This window comes from Meriones unguiculatus, chromosome X (genome assembly GCF_030254825.1).
Source record: "Meriones unguiculatus strain TT.TT164.6M chromosome X, Bangor_MerUng_6.1, whole genome shotgun sequence".
Taxonomy (NCBI): Eukaryota; Metazoa; Chordata; class Mammalia; order Rodentia; family Muridae; genus Meriones; species Meriones unguiculatus.
In genome coordinates, this window is record NC_083369.1 from 31,915,849 (window position 1) to 31,933,134 (window position 17,286).

General features: G+C 41.7%; 1 protein-coding gene across 1 annotated transcript; it reads left to right on the forward strand.

Annotated features, from left to right (window-relative positions):
• The first annotated feature begins 6,298 nt into the window (after positions 1–6,298).
• Positions 6,299–16,542, forward strand: Glod5 (glyoxalase domain containing 5). Its single transcript, XM_060374628.1, is given in 4 exon segments — positions 6,299–6,328; positions 8,953–9,010; positions 9,013–9,089; positions 16,312–16,542. Coding segments are annotated over 4 exon segments (396 nt in total).
• Positions 16,543–17,286: the final 744 nt, after the last annotated feature.

A 17,286-nucleotide genomic window follows, 5' to 3' on the forward strand; every position in this document is an offset into this window, starting at 1 on the left:
GTTGGCAACTAACTCATGGACACCACTGCTACTACCACAAAGATGGAGTCAAGAAAGAGCTCCTACAGTGTTCTTATAAGAGGAAGGTAGAATGGGACAGGATACAGACAGAACACTAGGAGACACACCCAGAGGAAAAGGCAGTGTGATCAGGGAGGAAAATATAGCAATAATGAAGCCACACACCAAGGAAGGCTGGCAGCCTTCAGAAACTGGAAGAAGCAGGAAATAAAGTCTCCTGTAAAGCTTGGGAAAAGCAGTCCAACTCTCTCCCAGCCTTTTGCTTCTGTCCCTTCCCACGCTTCCCCAACCCTTAGCTGGGGGAGAGCAGCTTTCAGATGTTTTCCCAGTACCATCTGGCACCAATCTGCACACACGATAGATTGTCAGTAAATACTGTTTAGATAGGGAGAAGCCAGGCATGGTGGTGCACATTTGTACTCCTAGATGTTTGGGAGGCTGAGTCACAAGGATCACTTGTGTCCAGGAAGAGTCCAAGATATCTTGGGTAGCTGAATGGGAGTTGTCTGTGCATTGGGTTTTCTAGCAAAAGGGACTGCAGATAGTGGTTGATCCTGGGCTCCATCTGCAGGTGGCATCAAAAGCATAAACAGGAAGACAGGAAGGCTACCTTTCCCTGAAAGTCCAGATCGTTCAGGGTGGGATTTCTAAGCAGAGACCCTCAAAACATCAGCCTGGAAGGCAGCCCCTACTCCCTGGAAAAGGGAGGCTCTGCTTTCTTTCTCTGCCACCTCCTCTCACCCTTCTCACCCCTCATACCAGGCCTCTCAAGCTCTCAGGAACACAGACTCTTCTCTCTTTGAGCCACTCCACCCTAGCAGTTTATGAGCTAAATTCCAGCAAAGACCCTGCTTGATCCCTTCTTTGACCAATTGAAAAAACGAGATACCAAGAGGCTTAGGAAGCTGGTCAAGATCATTCAGAATGACATGAGCAATGAAGTTGAGGTTAGACAGTGGTAGTAATGATAAAGGCCAGAAATGGACCCCTGCTCTTTTCCCACATCCCCCTTGTACATAGTCATAGTGACCTTTTCAATGACAAAGGAAATGACTTTGATTCTCAGGGAAAGACAACTTCTTGCCCTTGATGAGTAAGAGGAGACATAAGCCAAATGGCCTCTCGGCCTCCCCTTTTCAGTAGGCCATAGACTCTATACTTGACCTCAATCTGTAGCTTCAGACAAAAGATGTTGTACCTTTTGAGACTGCTGATTTCAACTCTGTCTAGTACAGAAGAAGAAAATACAGCCTGGAGGGAGAAAGGGATAGAAACTAAGCCATATAGCAACTGCAGTATAGTACCAGGGCTAGAACCAGGCTCATCTTGCCTCCAGTGCCCACTTTTGCAAAAGGGGTTCTCCACTACCTCCCCTATGGTCATTATCTAAATACCCAAAGACATGGATTATGAGTGTTTGTTTATTTGTGTTGTTTTTTGAGACACGGTCTCTCTGTGTAACCTTGGCTGCCCTGAAACTAGCTCTGTAGATCAGGCTGGCCTCGAACTCACAGGCCTTTGCCTCCCCAAGTGCTGGGATTAAAGGTGTATGCCACCACTGCCCAGAGATTGTGATTGTTCTAAACCAGACATAAGAACTTTGCTTTTGGGCTGGAGAGATGGCTCAGAGGTTAAGAGCCCTGGCCGCTCTTCCAAAGGTCCTGAGTTCACTTGCCAACAATCACATGGTGACTCACAACCATCTATAATGAGATCTGGTGCTCTCTTCTGGCGTAAAGGTATACATGCAGAACATTATATATATAATACATCTCTAAAAAACATCCTCATGAAGTCCTCCCCTATCAGTGGACTTGGGGAGGGGCATGCATGCAGAGGGTGGAGGAAGGGAGGGATTGGGATGGGAGGAGGGAGAGAATCACAGGGGGGATACAAAGTGAATAAAGTGTAATTAATAAAAAAAAATAAAAAAATATGGTCAACTCAAAAAATAAAAAATAAAAACCTATTGAAGACCTGGAAAGAAAAAAAAAAAAAAATCCTCATGATAGGAAAAAGCAGAAAGGAAGATTGCTTCCTAGCTAGTCTCCTAACCGGTGAGCTCCAGGCATGAGAAGTATTGCTGCAGGTAACACCTAAGGTTGTCTTCTGACCTCTACGTGTGTGTGTGTGTGTGTGTGTGTGTGTGTGTGTGTGTGTGCGCACACACACACACATATATATATATACACAAAAAAATAACTTCAAAAAAAGAAATGGACACAGAATACATGTAGACATCTCTCTCTCTCTCTCTCTTCCTTTCTTCTTTCTGCAAAGGCTGGAGAGATGGCTCACTGGTTAAGAGTACTGACTGTTCTTCCAGAGAACCTGGCTTCAGTTTCCAGCACCCACATGGTGGCTCACAGCCATTCATCTACTCCATTTCCAGGGAATCTGACACCCTTTTCCAACCTGCGTGGGTACCAGACATGCATGTAGTACGCGTACATACATGAATCATACACATAAAATAAACAAATCTAATTTTTTTTCAGCATTCAGGAGGTAGAGAGAGGTAGATCTCTGTGAGTTTGAGCCCAGCCTGATTGGCTTAGCAAGTTCTAAGCCAGAGGTTTACATAGTAAGATCTTGTCTCAAAAAATATTTTTAGATGTATTTATTTATTTGCATGTTTGTTTTGTTTGTTTTTTGAGATGTAAGTCAGGGTTGCCTCAAAATCACTAACTAGCCAAAGATGACCTTGAGCTCCTGACCCTCTATCAGTATTTAAATATGATTGACTTTATTGTTCAAATTATAGAACACCAAGAGGAAAAATCAGCATGGCTCAAGAACTACAACTCTTCTGGACTAAGACCTAGCAGCTTTTCACTTGTGTACAGTAGCATAGCTGTATCAGGTTAGGTGACTAGTGGCCTATTTATTGTTCGAATTTGGTGATTAGCATGGCTTAACGAGATGCATGTGTGCCAAGCAGACAAAGGGTGTGTCTTAGTCACTGATCCATTGCTGTGTAGAGACACTATGACCTCGGCAATATAATTTCTATTATCAGAGAAAGTATTTTAGGAATGTTTGCTTACAGTTTCAGAGGTTTAGTTCATTATTATGGAGGAGTGCATAGCACAGGCATGGCAGGCATGGTGCTGGAAAAATAAATAGTTGAGAGACAGAGGGAGGGAGACAGAAAGAGAGAGGGAGGAAGGGAGACAGAGAGAGAGGGAGACAGACAGACAAACAGGCAGGCAGGCAGGTAGACTGATTTGGGCTTTTGAATCCTCAAAACCCACCCACCCCCAGTGACACACTTCCTCTAATAAGGTCTCATCTACTTGAACAAGGAGACACCCGATTCTTCTCAAATAGTGCCACTCTTTGAGGACCAAGCATTTAAATCGCCTATGGGAACCATTTGTATTCAAACCACCACAGGTTAGCTTTGCTGGATCATTTTGATGTGTTACATTGCCCAGGATGTAAGGTGGCCCAGCTAACCATTATTTCCGGGTGTTTACACCCAGAAGTTTACACTGAGGTCCAGGCTAAACAATGCAGATGACATATGCTCTTGTGAATGGCTTCATCCAACCCACCGAAGGTTTGAACAGAACAAAAGGAAGAAGGGGCCTTTGCTCCTTCTGCCAGAGGGCTGGAGCTGCAGTATGTTCTCTTACCCCTCAAGTGGACTTCTGTCACTGTCCCTCTCTCATAGGTCTGCAGCTTTCCAGTGGCTTACGGGACTTCTCAGCTTCCACAATAATATGAGCTAGTTCCTTTAAAGAAATCATATATTGGTATTGGTTCTGTTTTTCAGGAAAATCCTTCCTAATTTGCCCAAGAGCTTTATTTCTACCCCTAACACTAACATAAGTACATGAAACAGTGGGCGCAAAGCTTATAAGAGTGATGAGAAAACCTTGTAAAAGGCAAAAGATCTGTAGCACAGTGATTAAGAGTGCTTGCTACTCTTTCAGAGGACCCAGGTTCAGATCTCAGCATGTATGCCAGGCAGCTCCCAACTGCATGTAACTCCAGCTCCAGGGGATTTGATGCCTTCTTCTAGTCTCCATGGGTACCTGCACACAGATTCCATATACACGTACATACACATACATTTAAATTTTAACTTAAAAAGTAAAAAATGAGGAGCTATACAAGTGGGAAAATCATATAATTATCCACTTACAACTCAGGTGTGGGACTATATGTCCTGTAATCCTGACATTCAGGAAGCTGAAGCAGAAAGGATCATTGTTGAGTCTAAGACCATCCTGGGCAGCTACATAAAGAAAATTCATCTCAAAAAGGATAGCAATAAAAGGCCATTCGTAGCCAGTGACTATTGCTGAGTGTTATGGACGATGTGGGGTTCCTGTTGTGCACAGAGCATCCACTAAGCACAATGCAGAACACATGAGCCCTATGTCTACTTGCAGAGTGAGGTACCCCTTACAAGACAAGCAAAGGTGAGTCAGTTGTGGTAACCCAGAGTGCATGCCTGCACATGCTCATGAATACACAGGAAAGTATCTAAAACAAAACCCCTGGAATTAACTCCAACGATGGTAATTTTGTGGATGGGGCAGGGATGGCCTGTTTGGTCCATATATTAATAGGTGGCATTCACTTGCATCTTTATTTTTAAGTGCTTTGGTAAGTAAGCCCAGAACTTGGTACTGCCAGGGTGAGCATTCTACCACCGGGTCACTGAGCTGCATACCAACCCCTCAACTTTTTGAGACAGGGTTTCACATAGAATGCACTCTTTATGGCTGGAGAGATGGCTCAGAGTTTAAGAGCACTGGCTGTTCCAAGGTCCTGAGTTCAATTCCCACTGACCACATAGTGGCTCACAACCATCTATAATGAGATCTGGCGCCTTCTTCTGGCATGCAGGTGGACATGCAGACAGAACATTGTATACATAATAAATAAATAAATAAATCTTTAAAAAAAATGCACTCTATAGCCCAGGCCTGTCTGCAACTCACAATTCTTCTGCCTTAGCTTCCTAACTGCTTGGATTACAGATCTGTACCACAAGCTTAACTCTACAGGACTCTTTTGTTGTTGTCCTGGCAATTGAACCTGGAGCCAGGCAAACATGCTACCACTAAGCTGTATTCCTAGCCCTGTTTTCACTTTTTTATTTTGAAAATCTTCATAATTTGCCCAGATTGGCCTGAAACTATATATATATATATATATATATATATATATATATATATATATATATATATATGTTTTGCTAGCATGTATGTCTTTGCACCACTTGTATATGGTGCCTGAGGAGTCCAGGAGAGCGTGTTGGATCCTTCAGGACTAGAGTCATAGACAATTGTGAGCCACCACGTTGGTGCTGAAAATTGAATCATGGTCCTCTCCTGGTTCCTAAGAGTCAGTGCTCTTAACCATTAAGCTATCTCTCCTGGCCTGAAACTTTTTTTGTGTGTTTTTTCTAGACAGGGTTTCTCTGTGTAGACTTGAATGTCCTGGACTTGCTTTGTAGGCCAGGCTGGTCTGGAACTCACAGAGATCCACATGCCTCTGCTTTCCTGAGTGCTGGGATTACAGGTATGTGCCACCATGCCCAGCTGCAGCCTGAAACTTTTGTTCCTTCTGCTCCAGCCTTTTGAGAAGCTAAGGCTCTGCCACCAAGCCTGTCTGGCAACAATTTTTAAAAGTAAAACAATATGCTAAATAACACACAGGGCACATAGTATTTATGTTTGGGGTAATCAGGTGTGCCCAGAAGCAAAAATCTCAAAGTCATCTATCCCTGGTCCTGATAGGTAACCCACAAGAGAGAAGAGAGTTCAGTTCAATGTAAGACAGATAGTAGTAGGGAGAGGAGGGGTCCAGGGATAAAGAGGAATCGTGAGGCTCCTAATATAGCAAAACACTTGGGTGGGGGGGAACTTAGCTCAGGGATAGAGAAATGGGTCAGCAAATAAGAGCACTTGATACTCTCCTCTGGAGGACCTAGGTTTAATTCCAGTTACCCAAGCAGTAGCTCACAGCCCAGCTGTCTGTAAGTCCAGTTTCAGGGGACACAATACCATCATCTTCTGGTCTCTGTGACCAGGAAGTGTTGCGTGTGGTGCACAGACACGAAAGCAAGCAAAACATCCACATACATTGAAAAAAATCTTAGCTTAGAAGCAGACTCATAATAAATTCTCTATCTCAGACATTGAAACACTTCATATCCTAGTTATATGTGGCTCTCCCTCATTCCTAGGGTCATTGGTCACCATTCCTCAAGAACAAGGGAACAGAGGTAATGAACTGAGGATTTAGAAGGCTGGCAAATATGATGGAACAACTTCCGGGAACCATTTCAGTGAGATATCTCAACTTTATTCTGGGTGAAAAAGGGCTATGTCGTCCTTGGGTGCTTGGGAGGGCCTAGGCTAAGGGGTTGACTGCTCTTTCTGGGTGGTTCCATGGGGAGTCAGTTCAGCTGCAGACATGTGGAGATAACCAAATTTGGTTCCATGAGGCTGTCATCATAGAGCATTGTAAGGAAGGCTCAGGAAACAATGACCTTGAAACTTGTCAGAAGATGGGAAGCCCTGAGAGCCTGAAGGGAACCTTAAACAGGATTCTGGAGCAGACCAAAGGAGAGAGGACATGGTGTCCAGGGCAACTGCCTACTAAGAGAAATGGGTGAGCTTATTTTCTAGATCATCAGCATTGGCGATGCCTCTAAAACAGTACATAGGAGAAAATGTGCAGATATAAATGCGTAGATTGGAAAATTAAAAAAACTGAAAGTGACAAAATCTCTCATATCAAGAAGTGGGGAAATTAACAGCTTTTCTTAAAACATAAAAAAAAATAGGAAAAAATATAAGAGCAGAGACAGGAATAGAAAGCAAACACAATAAAGATTGGCTGGTTCTTCAAACAAATCCAGAAAATACTAGTAATTTCTGTTAACATAGTAGAAATTAAAAGAAAAACAAAATTAGTAATAGCAGGAAAAAAAACAGGGCACTCATACAGATTCTACAAAAATGAAAGGTTAAATATGTCTTTTTTGGATTTATTTTTGCTCACTTGTATGTTAGTACAGGTGCTTTTGGAGGCCAGAAGAGGGCACCAAATCCGCTGGAGTGGGGGTTACTCACCTTTCTAAGCTGTCCAGTGTGAGTACTAAGGAGTCAAATTGCGGTCCTTTGGGAGGGCAGTAAGAAATCATAACCTCTGAGCCTTCTCTCCAGCCCCAAAGAGGATTGAGAAAATAAAACAAGGGCTGGAGAGATTGCTCATCCATTAAAGGCTAGGCTCACAACCAAAAATATAGAGGAAAAGAAAACAAAATATATAGCCATCTTTTCTTTTTTTATTTTTATTTTTTTATATTAATTACAGTTTACAGCTATCTTTTCAATGGGGCCTAAGTGTTAGTTATTTCTTTGGTTAGTTAGTTAGTTTTGAGACAGAATTTCCCAACTAGGTGTCTGAATGGCTCACATGCTCACTTTTCCTTTAAAAAATTAATTTTTTACCCAGGCAGTGGTAGCACATTCCTTTAATCCCAGCACTTGGGAGACAGAGGCAGGTGAGTTTGAGACCAGCCTCATCTACAAAGTGGGTTTCAGGACAGCCAGGGCTACAGAGAGAAACCCTGTCTCGAAAAACAAACAAAAAATATTTTGTTTATATTGTGTATCTGAGTGTTTTGCCTGCATGTACACACGTGTTCCATATATATGCAGTGATTGTGGACGCCAGAAAAGGGTGTTGAACTACACCTTGCCACTGCAGTTACACTCAGTAACTGCCATCTCTCCAGCCCTTTCTTCTTTCTTTATTTTTCTTCCTTTCTTCCTTCCTTCCTTCCTTTCTTTCGTTTTTTTGAGACAGGGTTGTTTTGTTTTTGTTTTTGTTTTCTGTGTATGCTTGGCTGTCTTGGACTCCCTTTTTCTTTCTTTCTTTTTTTTCTTTTAGGTCTGTATATTTATTTTACAAATATGAATGCTCTTCTGCATGCACACCTGCATAACAGAAGAGGGCACCATATCTCATTACAGATGATTATGAGGCACCATGTGGTTGCTGGAAATTGAACTCAGGACCTCTGGAAGAGCAGAGTGCTCTTAACTGCTGGGCCATCTCTCCAACCCCTCTTTCTGTTGTTTTGTTTTTGAAACAAGGTCTCATTACAGTGCCTAGTTGATCTTGAGCTGATGATTCTCCTGCCTCAGATTCCCAAGTGTTGAGATTACAGAGGCAGAGCGGCCCACCTGGCTTCAGAAAGTATTATTTCTTTTTGGATGTTTCCCCCTTTACATGAAGCGTGTGGGTGTTTTTCCTGTCTGTGCACTGGATCCCCAGGAACTGCAGAAACAGAGTCCTTTGCTGCCGTGTGGGTGCTGGGAATTGAACTCCAGTCCTTTGTGAGGGCAGCCAGTGCTCTTAACCAGTGAGTCATCTCTCCAGCACTACCCACCCTGAGTTCCCCTTACCATGTCCCCACAATTATAGCTACAGATCAGGAAAGGTGGGAGCTGGGGCAAACTGGTCATTGGATGCTTTGACTGGGAATTGGGCCTACTTTTGAGTCTTGTCATGTCTTCAAAAAGAGATAAATTCCAACTTGGAAAAAACAGACATGTTATGTTAATTTCTACTTTCCTAATCCTCTCCCTTTGTCTCTCTAGTAGCAGAAAAAGGAAGAAAATATGGAAGAGTAAACACAGCAGTCATGTGACCTCTTATAAGAATCCATGAGGGCACAATGAACTTTATGGAGATTTTCTTGCAGGATTTTCTACTTGAAAAAATGGGGGTGAAGAGGATCACAGGACATGACAGAAAAGGAGAAGAAGAGAACCTGTCAGCAATTTGGCTTTTTCTGAGTTTTGTTGTGTTCTGCATGTACACCTGCATGCCAGAAGAGGGCATCAGATCCCAGTATAGGTGGTTGTGGGCCACCATGTGGTAGCTGTTACATTTTAGTTGTGGAGGAACAGCGGTGAGGTCCATTCACTGAGTCTTGTCGGTGGACCTAACCACATCGTATGATTGTAAAGAACACTGAAGACACAACCATGTTCTATTCCAAGACCCTGGGCATAGAGGTCATTACTTTCAAGGTAATCATGGGCCCATAGTCAAAACTTCAAGTGTGGGGCTGGAGAGATGGCTCAGTGGTTAAGAGCATTGCCTTATTTAGAGGTCCTGAGTTCAATTCCCAGCAACCACATGATGGCTCATAACCACCTATACTGGAATCTGATGCCCTCTTCTGATGTGCAGGTGTACATGCAGATAGAGCACACACACATACACACACACACACACACACACACACATATATATATATATAAAGTAAATCTTTAAAAAAAGCCCTTAAAGTGCATTAAAATGTATGTGTGTGTACATATGCAGGTGTACATACGTGCATATGCAGGTGGAGGCCAGAGGTCTGATTTAACTAGAATGAATGGCTAAGTAAGCCCCAGGGAGACTCCTGTTTCAGCCTCCCCAGTCCTAAGATTATGCGTGTGCTGCCACGCCTGACTTTTTTATGTAGGTGCTGGGAACCTGAGCCCAGGTCCTTATATTTGTGTGGCAAGCATTTTACTAACCAAGCCATCCCCCCAGCTTCCTTCATTAACCTTTGTTAATATTTCAGGGCAGAGGATGCAGCTCAGTTAGCAGAATGCCTTATGGACACAAAGCTCTTGGTTCTATTCCCCAGTACCACATAAACCAAGTATGCATGTAGTACTTGGAGAGACAGGCACGAAAGAATGAAAAGTCCGAGAACATCCTCCGCTACTTAGCAAGATTGAGAGCAGCCTGGAATATATGAGATGCTGTCTGTTGTGTGTTTGTTTTTTTGAGACAGGGTATTTCAAGACAAGCCTGGTTGGCCTCAAACTCAGAGATCCACCTGCCTCTGCCTCTCAGTGCTGGGATTATAAAGTCTTGTGCCACCACTACCTGGTGAGACACTACCTTAAAAATAATGAGTAATACTTTAACTGTAATTTAAGGGCTGAGGTTTGGTTGTTGTTTGGAGGTTGGAGGGGTTAGTTGTTAAAACAGGTTTTTTTTTTTTTGTTTTGGTTTTTGTTTTAAAGACAGGGTTTCTTTGTGTGTGGTCCTGGCTGTCCTAGAACTCACTTTTTACACAAGGCTATGCTTAAACTCACAGAGATCTGCTTGCCTTTGCCTCCCAAGTGCTGGGATTAAAGGTGTGTGCCACCACTACCGAGCTCTGAGGGCACTTTGAGTATTTACCTAACATTCATTAAATCCTGATATCAATCCTGAATCCTGCCAAATTTTTCTTAAATGTAAAATACTATAACTCCAAGCCCCCAACCACAGAAAATATGAGAGAAAAGGTAAAAGAATCAATGGAAGTGATTCCAAAGTACTAACAAGAAGATATTCAGAAAGGGGTTTTAAAAAATGGGAGGGAACTATCTTAGAAATAAAGCTCTGTGAATTCAAGGTCCCTGGCCTGAAAAAAGTTCAAGAGAACTTTGCAGTCTTTATATACAAAATGTTAACTGTGTATTCAGCATATCAACAGTCAGATATACCCTGTGGGAATTGTAGAACATCACACTGAAAAAGTGGATCTTAAGAGTTTGCCAAGAGATTAAAAAATGGCCCATCTACAAAAGAAAAAGAAACATGCAAATGTCAGGATTCTTGAGTCACACCAGAGATGAGAAAACAATAGGGCTATACTTTAAGATTCTGGGAAAGCACTCAGTCCCTGCCTCCAGTTCTGCCTCAGCATCTCTCCAGGTGGTTCCTACTCCCAGAACAAAAGCTCTTCCCAGCCTTAATCAGAGAAGCCTCTCCCTACAAAGGAAGGCAATGAATACAGACACTCAGGCTGCCTAAAATGAAGAGAAGAGCAATGGTGCTGGGCCCAGCCCTATATAAGATATTCCAATCACCCCCTCTAAGGCTCAGGAACATGGTGGAAAAGAGGATGAGAACTATGTAAGAGCCAGAGGACAGGGTGAAGAGTGTTGATATGCCACTCTGAAGACTCTATGGAACAATTGCAATTATTAACTCACAACTGCAGTTACCTGGACTGGGCGCTTACAAGACTGGCACTATCAACAGGAAGTCAAGAGAGGGGGAGGGGTTCATGGGGCCCTACCTGCTAACTCTGAACTATTGGCTACTGATAGACTCTGGGGGGAAGGGACCATTGTCTTTAATTGTGTACCCAATGCTGAGGCCGCCAGGCTCCAAATAGAGAGCTTTAAACCCATGATTATAGAGACACCCCTGGTTAATCTCAGTGGGGGCACTAAACAAAGTAGTCATGTAATTGGGAGAGAGAGATTTGTGAAAAGGAGGTGTTGAAGGGGTGGCAGGGAGGTGGGGGTGAGAGTGGTTGATATGCATTGTGAAATGGAAATTGTCAAAAACAAATTAATTGACTGAAAAATGATTCTGGAGAAAAAAATAATCAACCTAAAAGTCTATTCCAATTGAACTGGAAATCAAAGGTAAGTGTAGAATAAAACCTTGTTAGGCACAAAGACCTGAGATTTGTGCTCTGAGGGGCTGGAGGTGTATCTCAGTGGTAGAGTACTTATCCAGCATGCAAGAGGATCTAGGTTTCATTCCCAGCACCACAATAAACAAAGAAAATGAGTCATTGAGGGCTGGCAAGATGGCTCAGTGGAGAAAAGTATCTGCTGCCAAGTCTGAGACTCTGACTCCTGTCCCGGGGATGCACATGGTAAAAGGAGAAGCCAGCTCTCAAGACTAGTCTTCTGACCTCTACACATTTGCCAAGGCACACACACATGCATGAGCACACACACACACACACACTATATATATATATATATATATATATATATATAGTGGTGGGGAACAATAGCGTAAGATACCTGATGTCTTCCTCTGCTCCTAACCCCCAGTCAAAGAATGATTAAGCTGCCTGGGAACAAAGAAATACATGGATTGACAAGCAGTGATTCCCAAGAAGAAAATCCCATATACCTAGAGAAAAGTCAATTAAGCCTGAATAAGGAAAAGTTCCAGGGAAAAGATCAAAAGAAAAAGGAGGTTTCCCCAGATTTAATAGTGTCTTGAGAATATGGAACAACTTCAAAAGTAGTAAATGCAGAAAAAAAAAAGCCTTGTGAAGATATCCTGGACCAGATAACGAATAATGTTTTTTATGTCCAGATCATGGATAGCAGTGTTAAAGAAAAATAAGGACTTGAGTATGTTGTCACTGGTGTAGCTTGTAGTCACTCTTTTTTTGTTTTGTTTTTTATTTTTAATTTTGAATTTATTTATTTTTGAGACATGGTTTCTCATGGCTGTTCTGGATCTCATTCTGTAGACCTGACTGGCCTTGAACTCTTAGAAATCCATCTGCCTCTGCCTTGTAGAGTATTGGGATTACAGGTGTGTGCCACTATGCTGGGCTGTTTTGCCTTATTTAGGCTTTTTTGTTTCGTTGTTTGGTTGGTTTTTCAAGACAGGGTTTCTCTGTGTAGCCTTGGTTGTACTGGACTGCTTTGTAGACCAGGCTGGCCTCAAACTCACAGTGATCTGCCTGCCTCTGCCTCCCTGACTACTGGGATTACAGGCGTGTGTCACTGTACCCGGCTTGCTGTTTTGCTTTAAATAGAAATATCTATGTTACTTTTTGCAAGGACTGAAGCAAGAACGGGGGAGAGACAGGAAAAAAAAAACAATCTATAAGAAATTTGGAAAAAAAATCTTATATGTATCACTAAGTGAAAGAAATCAATCTTTAAAAAGCTGCATATTGCATGATTCCAATAATTTTTTCAAGAAAAGACAAAATTATGAAAACAATAAAAATGATGGGTGGTTGTCAGACATTGAAGGGTGAGAAGAATGAACAGACCACTGTGAATTTTAGGACCTTGACATTATCTTACGATAGTAATAGTGGTGACATGTCATTACATAGTTGTCTAAACCTGTAGAATATACAACACCCCCTCAGGAGTAAACTGTGATGGAAACAATGGATTTGTTGATGATATATCAAATGTAGTTACAGAATCGTGGCATATATACCCCACTGCTGGGATGCTGATAATGGGGAACTCTGTATAAATCTGAGCATATGAGAAATCTTTGTACCTTCTTCTCAGTTTTGCTGTGACTGGTCTCTAAAATTAGCATATAAATTGCAAAGGGTCATGAAGTGGCAGACTACAAAAAATTTAAATCTAAAGAGGACATGGCAGAAAACAACATCATGCAAGAACAGGTTGGATGTTCTTCAGATCCTAAAAAGAATGCATGGAGAAAAAAATTGAAAATAAAACCCATGCCAAGTATGGTGGCACAGGCTTGTTATCCCAGAACTCTGGGAGGTAAAGACAAACAAACAATTTTGTGAGTTCGAGGCCAGCCTGGTCTACAGAGTGAGTCCAGGAAAGCCAAGGCTACACAGAGAAACCCTGTCTCAAAAAAAAATCAAAAAGTGGTAAGAGAAAAAATCATGGCACTAAGTGCCTTCAAGAAGAAATTTGAAACATCTCATACAAGCAACTAAATGGCTCACCTGAAAGCCTTAGAAAAAAATGAAGCAGACACACCCAAAAGGAGTAGACAGCTGGAAATAATCAAACTCAGGGCTGAAATCAATAAATTAGAAACAAATAAAACAATTCAAAGAACAAATAAAACCAAGAGCTGGTTCTTTGAGAAAAATTAACAAGATAGACAAACCCTTAGCCAAACTAACTAAAAGGCAGAGAGAAACCATCCAAATAAAATCAGAAATGAAAAGGGGGACATAACAACAGACACAGAGGAAATCCAAACAGTTATTAGGCCTTACTACAAAAGACTATATGCCATGCCACAAAATTTGAAAATCTAAATGAAATGAACAATTTTATTAATGGATTCCATTTAACAAAATTAAATCAAGATCATGTAAATAGACTGAATAGTCCTATATCCCCCAAGGAAATAGAAGCAGTCATCAAAAGCCTCCCTTCCAAAAAAATCCCAGAGCCAGATGGTTTCAGCACAGATTTCTACCAGACCTTCAAGGAAGAGCTACTAACTGCAATTCCCTTCAAACTATTACACAAAATAGAAACAGAAGGAACATTGACAAACTCATTCTATGAAGCTACAGTCACCTTGATACCTAAACCAAATAAGACCTAACAAAAAAAGAGAACTTCAGACATGTCTCTTTTATGAACATTACTGCAACAATACTCAATAAAATACTTGCAAACCGAATCCTACAGGGGTAGTTCAATATAAGGAAATCCATCAATGTAAACACCATATAAACAAACTGAAGGAGAAAAACCATATGATCATCTCCTTAAATGCTGAAAAGGCATTTGACAAAATCTAACACTCATTCATGTTAAAAGTCTTGGAGAGATCTGGGATACAAGGCACATACCTAAACATAGTAAAGACAATATACAGCAAGCCTATAGCCAACATCAAACTCAATGGAGAGAAACTTAAATCAATCCCACTGAAATCAGGGACAAGACAAGGCTGCCCACTTTCTCCATATCTCTTCACCATAGTACTTGAAGTCCTAGCTAGAGCATCAAGACAACTAAAGGAGATCAAGGGGATACAAATCGGAAAGGAAGAGGTCAGTTTAACTATTCTCAGATGAATTGATAGTATACATGAGCGACACCCCAAAATTCAACCAAAGAACTCCTTCAGCTGATAAACACCTTCAGCAAAGTGGCTGGATACAAAATTAACTCAAGAAAATCAGAAGCCCTCCTGTATACTAAAGACAAAAGGGCCGAGAAAGAAATTAACAAAACCACACCCTTCACAATAACCACTAATAACATAAAGTATCTTGGGGTGACTCTAACCAAGTAAGTTAAAGACCTGTTTGAAAAAAATTCAAGTCTCTGAAGAAAGAAATTGAAGAAGATATCAGAAGATGGAAAGATCTCCTGGGCTCATAGATCTGTAGGATTATCATAGTGAAAATGGCCATCCTGCCAAAAGCAATCTACAGATTCAACACAATTCCCATCAAAATACCAACTCAATTCCTTACAGACCTTGTGAGAAAAATTCTCAACTTCATATGAAAAGACATAAAACCCAGAATCTCCAAAACGATTCTGTACAACAGATCGTCTGTAGGTATCTCCATCCCTGATCTCAAGCTGTACTACAGAGCAATAGTAATAAAAACTGCATGGTACTGGCATAGAAACAGAATGGTGGATCAATGGAATTGAATAGAAGGTGCAGAAATAAACCCACACATCTAGTGACACTGATTTTTTACAAAGAAGCCAAAACCATAAAATGGAAGAAAAGACAGCATCTTCAACAAATAGTACTGGTCTAACTGGATGTCTCCCTCCCAAATGCTAGAATCAAAGGCTTGCTCCACCACAGCCCTCAGCTCCCACATTCGGAATACATGTCTGCCAATTACTCCAGTTCCAGGAGATATTTAATACCTTTTTCTGGCCTCTGTGAACTTTGTACACATGTGTACACATACATACACTCAGATACATGCACACATTGCACACATTAAATAAATAAATGAATGAATCTTTAAAACAGAAGAAGGTGGGCATGACTTGTATTTCTGTGATCTCAGCACATAGGGTTTGGAGGCAAGAAGATAAGAAGTTTAAGGCCAGTCTCTGACACACAGTGAGTTCAAGGCCAGCTTGGATCATATTGGACTTTGTCTCTGAAAAAAACTGGTTGTGGTGGGTAAAGGCACTCACCAGCAAGAATGACCACCTACCAGGGTTAGATCCCTGGAACTCACAAGGTGGAAGGAGAGAATGGATCCTGAAAGTTGTTCTCTGGCTTCTGCACATGTGCCATAGCACACAGCATCCACCTCCACAAAAATAAGTATAAAAGTACTGAGATAGGGTCTCAGTGTGTAGTCCTAGATGACCTAGAACTCCTAGACCATGCTGGCCTTGGATTCAGATGATCTGCCTATCTTTCCCTCCCAAGTGCTGGGACAAAAGATGTATGCCACCACAACTGGCCAAAGGGAAAAAAAAGAAAAGAAAAATTTAAGGAATGTTGGTCTGGAGAGAGAGATGGCTTAGATGGCTTAGAGGTTGAAAGCCTTTGCTACGCAATCACGCAATCACGAAGACCAGATGGAATTCAGACCCCAGTACCCAGGTAACAAGCCAGGCATTTCACAAACACTTTTAACTCCAGCCCAGAGTAACCTGCAAGTTGAAACAAGGGCTACTGTGTTGCAGCCCTTTCTCCTTTTCTGAAGCTTTAGTTCAGACTCATCTTGCCAAGTTAGTTCTACATTGTTTTCTGTCTCCCAAACAGGGAGACAAAAAAAATTGCGTTTCAGAGACCAAAAGTTTAACCTATAATAAGGTGGGAAAGAAATTTGATCCCACAACAGCTCACTCCATTCCAGTATCCCTGGATGTTTGTCTGATCACAGAAGCTCCACTGGAGGAGGTGATCAAGTGCCTCAAGATGAGTGCAATGCCATTCTTATCAAGGAAGCTAATGCAGATACTGTGGAGACAGAAGTGTGACCCAAAGAGATAGGTCTTCCTCAAACCTCAGACATGGCAGATCCCATCCCATCCACATCCTGCCTGCACACAGTTCTCTACTTGTTCCTTTGATTGATGCCACTTCCATGCAACCAAATAGATCCTAAAAGCAAATACAATTCAATGAACATCCATACCATTAGAATGGGCATTCAGAACCGTGGAACATTACATTAAAATTTTCACACTAACTGGGTAGAAGGACCAGGCCTGACCCCCCCTGACCCCCAAAGGTCATCAGTCCTAGAAACAAGGCCATAAAATTCCCTACCCAAGGAACAGCCTGAGGATAACCACAAGAATGGGAAGGTATCTTATCTCAGGCTAGGGCATCTGTGCTGGACAGCCCACTGGTAAGGCCAGCCTGGTCTACAAATCAAGTCCAGGACAGCCAAGGCTACAAGTCTACACAGAGAAACCCTGTCTCAAATCCCTCCCACCAAAAAATCACACTAATCAGTACTGAATATATTTTATACACTTATCTACCACCAAAACAAAATTCAATACAGAATTAGAAGTGGAAAAAAATAGGGACTGCCTAATTTTGATGCTTAAAGTTTTACTTATTTGGAAGTTTTTTAATATAATAAAGCTTATAAAGTCAAAAGAGTATTTGTAAATAATGTTCTGACATGTTCAATTTTTTTTTGTCAGGTTAATATCTATGTAAGAAAACACACGTTGAAATATAATTAGAGCTGGGTGGTTTAATCCCAGCATTCTCGAGACAGAG